Source organism: Melospiza melodia, chromosome 3 (assembly GCF_035770615.1).
Source record: "Melospiza melodia melodia isolate bMelMel2 chromosome 3, bMelMel2.pri, whole genome shotgun sequence".
Taxonomy (NCBI): Eukaryota; Metazoa; Chordata; class Aves; order Passeriformes; family Passerellidae; genus Melospiza; species Melospiza melodia.
The window spans coordinates 21,893,332-21,907,407 of NC_086196.1; the positions used below are offsets into that span (position 1 = coordinate 21,893,332).

A 14,076-nucleotide genomic window follows, 5' to 3' on the forward strand; every position below is an offset into this window, starting at 1 on the left:
TCACATGTAATTTCTGTGGTCCTCAGCAGCTTCAGAAAGCAATGTATTTCAATGGGCCCTAATCTTTCTCTTCCACAGCAGACAGGAAAATATGTTTCTGGTGATATCTTCTAACTGTCCAAGCTGATCCCTGAAATGCTGGACACAAACCAGAAATCAAAAGCAAAACAGCAGACTTGTTCAACGGAGCAGGATACAACAGCCTATTAGAGAATTATGCAGCAAATATTATCCCTCTCCACTGCTAACATAGTAAAAGCTCCTCAGGGAACAGCTTAACTCACCTGTAACTTAATTTAAAATTTAAAGATTTAAAGCCTAAAGTAATTAATTAAAATAATTTAGATCTCTTGTGAAAAATAATTCATCATTCACAGGGGAAGAATTTAAAATTCTTCACATCAACAAATGATGATGTTTTTGAGGTAATCTAATGCAAAATTCAATTTTTAAATAAAATTACACCAGGTATGGAAACACAATAGGCTACCCACACCATAACAAGCCTGCAGGCTTCTGCCTTTTGTGTCTCAGTAGCAAAAATAAATATTCAATATTCTGTGAATTCATAAAAATCATAAAAGGGAAATTTAAAGCTAAAAGAGATCTAGCTCACTCTTTCTTTAACACTGTCTAGAGCTAGACTAGCTCTGAAATGTTTCTTTAGTATACAAATGAGGAAAAGGGTTTCCATTCTTGATATGAAAGTGTAAAAAAACATCTCCAAATTATTCACAATAAAGCTAGGACTAAACATGTATAATGTCTGACTATCTCATGTCTTTAACAATACACATTTGAAATTACAAAACAGATAAAACTTGCACAACATGACCCCCTGAAGTGGAGGGTTTTTTGGTTGGTTGGTTGGGGTTTTTAAACCATACAACTACACTCTCCCAGATATTAGCAACAACTTCACAGGTTTCACATTTACATTACATTCCATAGCATGGCAACATTAATTCTATGTAGATTTAAAGTGCTAATTTGTCCTCCAACTTCTTCAATGTATTTTCTTGTTTCTCTAATGCTTACATTTATAAGAAGGGCTTATATTTGTTTGTCTCCAGACTGAACACATGGGAACAAATCTTGAAAGCAAAGACTCTATACATCATCAGGGACTTTTGCTTTTGAATGCCTTTGGAAAAAAAAGAAGATTGAAAATTGTTTCATGAGGATTAGTGACAGTAGTTGGTAAGCTTTTCAGTTATTCATGAGCTTAAACAGATTTCCTTCTCAATGTCAGGACAATGGTTCTTCCTCTCAGTAACACTCACTGCCATGGTTCCTTGTCTACCACTCCTTTTACTATAGCCATCGACAATCAGGACAAAGGCTTAAATGGCAGATTTCCTAAGGCAAACCAGTGTGTACATGACTCCCAAACTGCTCAGTAAGACTTGTTTACCCACAGCTCCATCACGTGAGAACATGAAAACAGCTTTCAATATTTAATACCTACATGCACACCAAGGTAATCTGAAGCTCTGGTACCACCCAAGGACAATATATTAATCCAGACTTGGTATTTCTAGGAAGTAAATCACCTAGCAATTGTAACAGAAGAAGGAAAGAGAAGGGAACAATTATTGCCACAAAGATCCCTCAACTCCTAGCTGCAATGCATGTTTACATCTTAGCAGCTACCTGAAAAAGTTTTTTTCTAAATTAGCTATTAGGAAGATGGAAAGAACACTGGGGATTGAGGATGAGACCTGTGAAAATTAGAAATCAAAGCCCTCAAATGAAAACATATTCAAAGGAGCTAACTGCAGAACATCTGTGCAGGCAGAACAAAACAGCCCATCCCATTTCTGTCCACACTTTGACACAGATTGTTACTGACCACCTGCATTCACAGTTATGGATGCACATTGTGATTGTGAGCTGCTTCCTTAAGAGAACAAGCCTGGCTCAGCCCCAAGGAGCAGCTCCTCCAGGCTTGGATCACCATGCACACGGCATGGAAGTGGAGGGATGAGAGATGCACATACTCCCACTGTCAATCTCTGGGAAGCATCAGAACGTTGTGCTGCAGCATGGCATCCACCAGCAGTGCTATGTTTGCATTAATTAGAAAAAACCCCACAATCTCTTGAAGTTTCATTCATGATTTTTAGCCACTAAAATTTTATCATTCCCTGACAAGGCCTGGTAAAAAATTTGGAGAGATTCAAGAGAATTCTTGAAGTGTTAGAAGTAGAAAAGCAATCAAGAAGGTGAATTTTCAGTTGGTGCTTTATTTGAAAATAAATTGAAACCAGGAAAAATTAACTTCAGCCCTCTCAAACTGTCACAGGAATGAGGATGACAAAAAAAATAAGAAAGTATAACCTCACACATCCCCTCAAACAAAACTGTGTGTTAGGACATAAACTCCAGCCCTGTTCCCCCACAAAAACCCACGGACAGAAATGCGATCCCAAGTGATTCACAAACAAACAAATAAGGCCATGTTTCTGTTGCTATAACATAACACACGGTACTTTTTTTTTCCTCTGATGTAATTCTTATAACATTATTTTGGAATCTGACTATTTTAAACTTGGTTGCTATGACACGTTATAGACATTAGATGGATTCATTTCCTACTTTCCAACTGGCAAGACTATTTGTTTCAGTTTTATGAAGTTATATCACGGACAAAGGACACATAAAACATACTGTAAATTCTAATAGTAGAAACTCCTTTAATGCCTTCCATTACTTGAATAAAGGAAGGAGGACTTCTGCCCACAATTACTCTAAAGGTAATCTCCATGCTTCCAGCTTTCTCAAGTTTTCTGAGCCTTATTTCTGAAAATGGTCTTTTCAAATTTTTACTCCTACTGAGCGACATCTGATTTCTTGCAGAGCCTGTCAATGACTCCCATACTATCTAAACTTACAAATAATCAGAAAGTGACATTCTGCCAGTAGACAATAAAACATGGAATACAAATCCCCGCTGATATTTCTGGGGATGAAGAACAGATGATGAATTGGCCCATTAGTGTTTCAGTATCACTTCCACTGGGCAACCATGAGGTTTGGGGAAGACTTGTTTTTACTGTAGATTAATTTTTAATTACTGAAATATAGTCATACCAGACAGATCACATTCAGAAGCCAACTTCTAAAAGAAAACCAAATAGGAACTTCATCATGTAGCATTAAAATCACCAAAATCCTTTTAAAATATGCACACAGTATACCTTCATATTCACAAACCACATTAAATAGAAAGCATTTGGAAATCAGAGACTGGAAGGTCACTGGGGTAAAAATTTTACCCTTTTATAACAAGCATGAATATAAGATGCACTGGTATATCAAAGGAACCTTTTAGATTCCAGCTTATGAAAATATATGAATTTCCATAATAGAAAAACACAGTGGCTCTGTCATATTCAATCTCAAAACTCAACACAAATTTAAGAGAATAACAATGGATCTTTAGGGAAAAAAACCCCACCCACTAATAAACATATGCTAACACCGTCATTTTTTAAATGTGCAAAAGAGGCGATTTTTCCACTTGTGGCTTTGCTTGTGTCTTTGGCCTAACAATTTTCATTTAGCTTCTAACAAGTTGAACTTTCTGTAAAGTCTGATTAAAAGCAGTCTTACCCAATCAGATTAGGGTGCTTCTACTACTGCCTAATCATTCATATGACAAACAGCCACAAAGAGTGTTGGCACAGACCGTTTCCCCTCAAATTGCCTTAATCTTGACTATGCATTTGCAGGATGGGTCTCCACAAGTACAGCCTGCTACTTGTCCTACTTTATGACTGAAACATAGAATATTTCTTTCTATACTTTTTTTTTTAAGTGCAATAGGTAATCTATTTCCAGGAGCAATGACAACACATAGATGTATTGACCCTTTGATTATGATTATTTCATGGAGAGTGCTGAACAGGCAGTTAATGAAAAAGATAGCTGTCATACAATTAGCTCTGCACTATGAGTGTGAAGATCTAGAAAAGAAATAATGGGAGAAGTTAGGGAGAATTATATTTTTCTTTAAAGAGTACAGATCCTATAAAACTAATTATTGTACATGTTTAGGGGCAGCTATCAAGTCAATCAGTTCACACTTATAGGATCATTTAACCAACAAATAATCAAAAATAATTTACACTTGATCTCAAAGAAATCTACTTCTAAAGGCAGTATTTTTGAAAAAAAATTGGAGATGAATGCTAAAGGGTTTGCCTGTTCATATTTTTAACTAGAAAAATAAATCTGAATCAGCAGTGCCATGGTGTAGGACTTCCTTCCCTAGCTGGGAAAAAGGAGAGGAACAAAAGAAAAATAGATGTAACAAAGTATAAACTTTCACTTTATTAAGAAACAGAAGATTACCTTCAGGACTTTCTTTGTTTTTCCCCAAAATGGAAGAGCTGCCATAGAATAGAACCAACTAGTGCTATTTTGAAGAAAGGAATTGGGGGAACAAGAAAGGAAATTATAACAACCATCACTTGTAATTTACATGGAAAAGAAATGAGAAAGATGAATGCAAAAGCTGGAGCTCCTGATGTTTCTTCAGGAATAGCTGAGGACTGAAGAAAAGATAAGTATGGCTCACCTGAAGAACCACCAGCAGCTGAACAGGTCCTAGAGTTCCTCAGTTAAATTAAGTATTGAGGCAAATTTCTAAGCCTTATCTATCATTGTAAGTAAAATCCAGGTAGTTCACAGCATGTGTTTGATAAAAGCTCACATATATAATGAGACTCAACAGTTTTCCTATATGAACCGTCTTTCTTTCCTTAAATGTAATTCTTTCATTCAGCAACAGAGAAAAAAAAATCAAGCTAAAGTGATTGTCAATGTCCGACAATTGGCAGGGACAATTCAAGGACAGCAAGCAGCTGCTACAGATTTTAAACTTATTTTTTGTTATAGATCCAATTTTTAAATTCACAGTGTTCCTTTATAGTCTGGTAGGTTTGTCTCTAGCAGGAGTTCCTTTAGGGCAAGCACTGCAGACAGTCAGCCTACCCTGAGGGAAACTAAGACACTCAGATGTGGGGTAAAGGAAAGATATTAATAATTTAAGACAGTGGTCTGCAACCCCTAGGACAAAGCAATAGGGAAACACCTAACTCCCGAGCTCACATTTGTCCTCCACGAACTTGTATTTTCCTCCAAAGATTTACTAAGTGCTGCAGAGGATACAGTGTTACCCATGTTTTCTGGAGGAGCTCTGAAAATGCTCATGGTTAATGACACCTCCCGCCACTGCCAGCACCTCCAAAGCAAGGAGAGAAGTCCAACCAGGAGGCTGCAGCAACAGAAGAGGCAGCACAGCAGGGAAGTACACTATTTGTAAGCTACCAAACACTGACCTCAGAGACAGAAAAAGCCCTGGGTAAAGTACTTTTTCCATTATTCCTGTAAGGTAAAGAGGTTAACTTAACATTGCCAAATAGAAGATTCACTGAGTGAAAACCACTTCCAGTAACCCAAATATTAATTTTGATTATTCTTTGACATTGGTTCTCATTTTCGTTTTATAGAAAGGCACCTCATTTTGTATTTGGCAACTCTCTTCAGTGTTACAGAAGGAATTATTTTGAAACTATTTCCACTTATTCAGTGCTCTTTTCCTGCGTTGAGCAAACATTGACCTAACAGTCATTCACTAGTCCATTAAACTTGGTATTCAATATTCACATGCATTATAAATCAATTGTATTTGAAAGCAGGAAAGAACAGACGTGAACTTTAAGAACTACCTTCATTTCTTCACTTTGGGCAGGCAGTAGCCTACAAAGTGTTCTCTAGGTGTGCCATACTACATCCTTTCAAGGCTGATTGGCATTTGGATCTGGGCATTATACATTCAGTTTCTCTGTCACATCTTGAGAACACAAGTTTAAGAACTCCCGCAGTCTTTCATTTAAGCCGACCAAGTTGTACTGGAAGTTCTACTGAAACCTTCAGACTCCCTATGCAAAATACCAGAAATTATCAATATCACAAAAGCATATTCGTTTTCACTGTAAATAATTCCATTAGAAAATCCCAAACAGAATCACCACCTACTTTGAGTACGTTTTGTTTACAAAGATCACCCTACATGCTGAAATAATACATTCTTCATAAGCACAAAAACCTGGACTCAACATAGATATTTAAATGAGAATCACTGCAAAAAACCACCATTATTCAAGTGCACAAGAGTTTAACTAGCAGCCGCGCTTTTGCACCTTCATGCTGCAGATTTCCTACTCAATCCTACTTTGCTTATGGTGGCAAAATATTCATCAAAACTAAGTGCTGTAACGTACAATTAAACATCCTTTACATAATTTTTTCTACACAAATAGTGTGAATGAATGAGAAAACAAGAACTCAGCACCACTACAGCTGAAAACCCATGATCCTCACAATGGCTACCTTGACTTCTTGAGCTAGCATTTACTAATGCAGTATGTGTGTGTGTGGATATAGATAGACAGACAGGTACACATGACTGGCCAATATGTTTTATCTTCCAGACTGAGATTATCACCTTCAAACCCAACCCAAGTGTAATATTTAAAAGAAAAAAAAAAAAAAAAAAGAAAGAAAAAAAGGAAGCTAAGATCCCTTGAACATGAACTGTGAACCTGAAGCCCGAATGTACAAATATTGATGCAGCTTTCGTCTACTGACACCTCTTCAAAAGAGCAGCAATATCTGATGGATCTCATGTACTTAAATGCTAAAAGAGCATTTAAATATATATATGAGCGTAATATTTATTGTTGGTGGAAAAAACTATTAAAAAACATGCACTAGTGAAAGTAACACTATGATGAATGTAGTAACACTAGGATGAGAAATGAAATACAATATTTGGAAGAGAGAACAAACAGCACATATCTATTCCTCCCATTCTACCTGATTACGGCATAAAGGAAGAGTGGGACCTACAAAAATGGATTCTCTCTTCCTCTTAACGATACAAGACAGTATTAAGTGGTGGCTGACTGAGAACCATAGTGAAGCCCACAGGGACAAGGAATAATGTGGAAGTAATCAGAAGGAAAATTGCAGTCCATATATGAACGCGCAATTTCTTTCATGCCTTTTTACCTTCCAAAGTTAACTTTACCACATTAGCTCTTTGTGAGTTCGCTCAGCCAAAATACACAATAAACCAGTTTTGGTATTCAGTAAGGTTTGCTTGATGGTGGTTATGGTAACAGAAAACCCTAGGGAGTACCAGCATTTCAAAGTTATGTAACATGGTTTTTCAAGTCTATCACAACTGACTGGGAGATACTCACAAAACCTAACTTAGCTAAAAGAGGCCAGCATTCCTTGAAAGACAAACATTTCTTGTTGGGGTGAGTCAAACCAAGAATTTAACTCTGGTCCTTCAATCAAGTGGAACTCTCCTGAAAAAACCTGTTTCCACTAGCTATACACAATGCTTTGAGAAACAGTCTTCCTGGACAAAGCCAGACTTCCCATAACCAGTATAATTTGCAAATAGTATCAACCATGTCAAGCAGGAAAAGTATTTCTTCATTTCCAACATCAGCACTAATACTTTCTGCAGAAGTGTCCTGAATGCCAGCTGCGGTGGTCAGTGCTTCCAGGAAGTCAAACACATTTCTGCAGTGAGCACAGGAAACGACACAGCTGCCACATCACAGCTAACATCACAGGCATTCCGACCAAAAATCACATCTCTCCACTGCAAAAATATCTTTTACAAAGTGTTATAGCAGGCTGAAAGTAGAATAAAATTTAGTGAAAGCCAATGTGTTTTAACTTCTAATCTAGCAATTGCAGGAGAAGGACTTTATGACCCATGCCTGAAACAGATTAAACAACTCAGTAAAACTTAAAAGACTGTCGTAGAAGTTCAACTTTGGCCAGACCTTCTGCTTATCACTTTGAGTGTCCAACTGCCTGCTGTTTACAGAGAAAGGTACCTCATTAGCCACTGTCAAGTAAATAGATGCTATCATTTTTCTGGCTTAGAAAATAAAAATTAATTAACATTAGAAACAAGTTGCTAAAAAGCTACTCATAGTCACTCACAGCAATTATAAAAGAGGACAATCTTAAGGTCACCATTCTGTTAAGGCAAAATATGAATTGGCAATAACAATGTCATCAACAACAGTGTGGAACAAATGTCTGTGTCTACGCTGAAACTGGTCACCTGCATAGGAAGGCAGATGCATGCCACACCTGGAGTTACAAGATGTGTTACGGAACTAAGCTGTCTCAAGCTGATAAAAAAACAGAAATATCAAGAAGCTAATGTTATCAGACATCATAAACAAAAAGCATGTCATCTTGAAAGTGCTCTGGACCACATTATTGGGCCTTAAAATGTCTAGAGATCTACACTGAGCAGGCTGCAACAGAACAAAACCTGGTCTAGCCAGTCTTTTTATTTCTGTAATAATACAGGAAAACTGTAACCATGTCTACTTAAGCATTTATCACCAACAAACAATTCTGACAGAACTAAAATATAATCATTCCTCCCTCAGGCTAATGAGAGAATGGCTGGAGCTAAATGGTATCCCATAATAATTTTACATGTAAGAAGTGTTCCATTTCATTTAGTGATATTATAAAAGTGATGCATTGGCCATAACGTTTACTGTTTACAATCTGCAGCAAGCTATACCCTCCTCAAGGGAGATTAAGTAATCAAGAAAATGTTATTCACACTATGTATTTGAGAAAAATAGATCACTGTGCCAATTACAGACTCTTTCCTATACTAAGAAGGATGTATGCTAGTCTAGAAAGGAGACAGGAAAGAGAAAAGACAGGAGATTTGTTTGCTTCTCAAGTGAAAAGGAGGTCATACAATCACGCACTGAAAAAGTTTTGCTTTAGTCCAGCAAAGCCTGAAGAGGAAAAAAACCAGGAAACACTAGTTTTGACTAGCTGCTGAAGACACTTCATTATAACAAATCTTAAAGCTCTGAAAAACCATACAGTGACTCACAGCACTACAAACAGAAAGATCCAGTAGTAGTCAGATTGCAATTTTGTTTCCAGAGTATCCATTAGAGGCAACTATTTTTTTAAATGATAGCACATCTTTAAAGTATTCTTTGTTAATACTGCTTATACAACATTTTCCACTAAAAGATCACAGTGATCGATACAGGCTGCAGTGAATGAAGTGCAACATCTCCAGTAAACAGATGCTACATTATTCATTTCACAGATAAGTAAATGCAAGCATGAAAAATTAAGTGACTTGCTCTAGTCAGAGAGCCAAAAGCACAGCTGTGAATCTCATCCAGATATCCCAGCTTCCAATGATCCATTAACCACTAGACATTAGCCTTTCTAAAACAAAAAGCAACCTTTTCCTCACATTTTGCCCTCCTTCTAACAAGTCTGGTAAAGCTAGTACAGGGGCTGTTCACAGTGGCTGACTTTTAAGAAACCAAAATCTTAGAAATAAACCAAAAATTATTAAAATATAAGCTCAACTTTACCAGATGGATTACAGAACTCCCAAACCCATCACTGCAGGGCTCAGTTACCTGTCTCCGCCCTTCCAAGAGGAGGGTCAGCAATAGCTCTCAGATTTAAAGCTGCTGGCCAGACACAAGCTTGGTGGGAGGTATCAGGGTCACACATCATCCCAGAAGAACACCTGCTGCAGTCCTGATTCACAGCAGGCACTTACACCCAGGAGCTGCCAGTGCTGCATCCAAACAAGAGGAAGAAATGGATGGGATCATCAGGGAAACGTATTCTGGCCCAACAGCTGCTTCTCCACATGTCCTGTCTCACAGGCACAGATACCTTTCAGCTGCCTTCAAGGCTCTAGGCACAGGCATTGCACTGCAACAGCCCAGTGACCCAAAGCTTGGCAAAATGTAAAAAACACTCATCAACACCCTGGTTACACTAAAGTCTTTCTGTGTGGTGGCAATTATGTCCTATGCTGTCTCAGCTCGGAACTTGCTCCATGCAGACAAGCACTGATAGGGAACCCACTGCTTTAAGAAACCCTTAATGGTCTCAGGAAGACTTCAAAAGCTGACAAAGCCTTTAGGCAGGAAGGGAGGGTAGACACAAAACCACTGATGACAAAATTCCACCAGTCAATGATGATTAAAGAAAATTGTTTAGACCTGACAGCAAGCAATCAATTTGATTGTCACTACTTATAACCTCAAAAATAAATGAGCAGAAACTTGAGAAACAGCACATGCAACTAATCAATTTTACAGCACATATTTTTCAGTAGTTTCCACAAATACAAAAGTCTCCTTAAATGCTGGAGTACTTCTCAGATATATATAGCATTTACTCACTCAGAGATTAGAGTTCCAGAACATATCAATCACTTAAGTATTTTTTTAAAAAATCACCAAATAAAATATTTTAGATACCCTTGCTTTAAAAGAGTTGTCTGAACACACAACAGGAAACCTTTATTACTTTTTAAGAATGAGTAATGAGACAGATTTAAAAGTATTTTAAAAAATCCTAGTATTGAAAAATCATGACCTGTTTCCTAAATTGCTGTGATAAGTCAGAGCATAGATCTTCGATTCAGAACGAAAATCACTCACATTTACATTGAAACATACAACACTTAAATTTCAGAAATAAATTATCAAGATCATTGAGGAAGCATATGGTCAAATTTCACCTTATTGCAACATCACACCATAAAACAAGGTGTGCAAGGTACAATTTGTGCATTACTGTGGGTGTACTAAAACTTGCCAGCAGGATATAAACTCTTCTTACAGCACAAAGGTCAAGGCCGTTGGAAATCCATCTGCAACAAAGCCTTTGGAAATACCAGTGAAACCAAGTAAGAAGGTCCAAAGTAAGGGCACAGGGTTTCAGTTTTATGTGAGTAAATACTTCTTCTTTCCAGCACAACCAATCAGTTTAGTAGTGTACTCTGAAACACATATGAATTTTTAAAATTAATGTCTTTAATCCTGCTGAGCCAGGGCATGAGTATATCCCTACTGCTGTTCCACAAGCCACAGGCTTACAGAATTAATGCTGAAGCAGCCCACTTAAAATAATAAAAAAACCCAACAAACCCTTACAACATCACAGCTCCACCACAAAATTTCCAACCATGCCCCAAAATTCTGCATTTAAAATTCCCAAACAAACCAGTATCTCTACTACACATGGCACAGACACTCTAAAGTTCCACTTTACCACTGCAGGTCTCTGCGACACTTCTGTGACTGCAGTGCAAACTTAAGAGCCCAAACACATTGTGCTTCACTCCTTCTATTCCCTCCACTCCCTCCATTCCATCAACTGACACTACAATGACAGAAGAGCATTTTCTTCTCATCCCTCCCCTTTATCACAACCTTCAGTTATAAAAAGTTCAACAAAATCCCCTCCACCACCATTTTCTAAAGTCAGGTATTTTCCATTTTTATTAACAATTTCATTTCTTTCTTGCAGAAAAGTCTACTCAATGCCAATGTCTAAATCCCCCTTCCTCAAAATTATGTTTCTCTAAAAAAGCTGTTTGTCCCCTGTACTCATTTTGTTCACTCAAGACAACCAGATTTAGAGACAGAGAGCTTGAAAACAAATCTTATTTTTATATCGTTACAACACTGTGGATTTGCCAAGGACCACTAAAGAGCTACAATTTCCAACAAATGCTCATTTTTGTCTTACACCTGTTAAAAAATACTGTGCATACTAAACTTGGATTCTATTAATGTTGCTATAGCTTCAGTTATAGCAAACACGGATGAACCAAACAAAAACCATCAAAAACTCCAAAACCAAACAAAAACCACAACCAAAACACTCAAATCCACAACCAAAAGTGAAAAATTGCAATTTTATTTTTCCACTTCTATGTTTTTCGGAAAATTGCACTTTTATCTTTTTCGTTCATTTTGGTAAGCGTCTGAAGTTTTATTGTGTATAAAACTCACTGCCAATCAGTTCTTGTTTTACAGTCAAAGAAAACCTGCTCAACAATCCGAATTTCTGCTTGGGGGGAAGGAATGCAAGACTTCCGTTAGGTTGCCTTAAGAATGAAAGAGTGGATACACAGCTTAGCAACCCTAAGATTTTCAACACAAAAAACTCACAGCTCCCAGCTGGATATTCCAGAACACGTGGTGACAAAATACACAGTTACGAGCAGGTAATTTTAAACTGAGTAGCCTCTCTGCTTTTCCCCTTGTTTTCATTACAATATAGTTCTTAATTACAACAGAACTCAACACTGTTAGCGAGGCAGCCGCACTTTTCAAGGGAGTTTTCTTTTTTTCCCCCGCACCGCACGGGGGAAGCGCCGCACGTGGCGTCACAGGGAAGCAGCTTCCGAATGACAGCGGCTAGCGGCGGGGAAAGCCGGTCACGGCAGGGAACCGAGCGTCCCGAGCGGAGGCGAAACCTCCCGCCCCGGGGCAGCCTTGCCCTGGGGACACCGCTCTCGCGGCACGAAGCCCAGAACTTCGCCCGAGCTCTGCCGAGGCCCCCAGCCCCGCCGTGCCCGCACGGCTCCCACCGGCGCTTACCGGGCGGTGTCGAGCAGCGGGTGCTTGGTGCCCACCAGCTTGCGGACCTGCATGGCGATGTTGCTGAGCTCGTCGCTCAGCAGGCACCGCAGGCTCATGAAGGACGTCGGGTACCCCACGATCTTCTCGGCCTCCGACACCACCTGGCTCCAGGGCGGGCCGCCCGAGGACAGGCACCGCAGCCCGCCGCCGCCACGGACCCCGCGCCGCAGCAGGGCACCCCACATGCTGCCTCTCCGGGGACGCTCCTCTCTCCCACTACGAGCTCCGGCGGGGCCCCAGACGCCGAGCGGTCGCGGTCGAGTCCCGCTGCCGGAGGAGCGCCCCGGCTGTATCCCGGCCGGCCCTGCCCGTGCCCCGCGTTCCCCCCGGCGGCGGCGGCCGCAGCGGGCTCATTGTGCCCTGGGGGCGGCCATCTTGGGCGTCGCAAAGCACGGCGCGCCGTAAAGCGAGGGCGGCGAGGCGGGCGCTGCGGACGGGCGTTCTGGTGCCCGCAGGCAGGAAGAGCTGCCCGCTGTCCCCCGCCCTCAGACATCGCGGGGCTACAGCGCCGCCGCTTCTCTTTCCAGTCTGTCCTTGTCCTGTCCCAGAGCTGTGGCGGAGGATCCCGCTGGAGGGGAAACGCTCTCCGCGCCTGGTGCGGGCTCCCGGCTGGCCGCAGGTGCCCCACAGCGCGGGATGTGCTCTGCCTGCGCCCGGGTTGCTACAGCGGCCAGAGGGGAAGAGAGGTCAGGTCCCACCTAAAGTGTTTGGCCCGTAGTCTTCAGCTACTGAGGCATGATTTCTGTGCAGCGGTTTTTGTTGTTTTTTTTTTTTCCCCACTGTTAGGATGGTCAGGCATTGGAATAAGTTGCCCAGGGAGGCGATGGAAACACCAACCGTGGGTGTGTTCAGGAGGCACCTGGGCCTGGCATTGATGTGGTGTGGGGGTGACAGTGCTGCTCTGATGCTCGGACTGACGGCTGATGTTCTGATCAAGACGGGCTTTTCCAACCTTGGTGATCCTGTACTTCTATAATTACAGTGTGTGGGCATTCTTTTTTTCCTCTTCCCAGAGTTGTCTGGGGTATGGCATCAGCAGCCCTTATTTACTGCCTGCTCTTGCACTGTTGCTGTGTTGTATGGTGCTCTGCTGTGAGCCAGCTAAGGGGGTTATGAACAGCCTCCTTGTGAGCTGAGGAGGTACTTCCAGCCAAACAGTGGACATCAAAAGGGACAGCTAATTTTGAGTGCCCAAGTGAAGACCTCAGGATCCCCCAGTTCCACAGTGGGGGCTGCAGTATATCGTGTGGTGTTTCCTTAATTCTGAGCACAGCTGTCACTGATGCCTTTTTTCAGGTATCTGCCCCCAAAACTTGTGAATTCAGAGAATAGACTTAACAGAGGGGAAAAATTCACTGGCCTTCTTCAGAAACTGGGTTCAAGTGACTTCCTCCTTCTCCAAAGGAAGATTATGATGTGTTCTATCTTTACAATCACTGACATCCATTCCTTCTATATCTTCAAGGCTTTGCTGCAACAAATCTGGCAACATTTTGAGGAGAAAACAGTTCTGTTGACTACATTCCTG

General features: G+C 40.5%; 1 protein-coding gene across 1 annotated transcript in view; it reads right to left on the reverse strand.

Annotated features, from left to right (window-relative positions):
- PDSS2 (decaprenyl diphosphate synthase subunit 2) overlaps window positions 1–12,748 on the reverse strand; it is a 109,610-nt gene extending 96,862 nt beyond the window's left edge. The window contains exon 1 of the mRNA XM_063150964.1: window positions 12,507–12,748. Coding sequence (XP_063007034.1) covers window positions 12,507–12,733 — 227 coding nt within the window. The 5' untranslated portion in view covers window positions 12,734–12,748. The remainder of the gene's footprint in view (window positions 1–12,506) is intronic.
- Window positions 12,749–14,076: the final 1,328 nt, after the last annotated feature.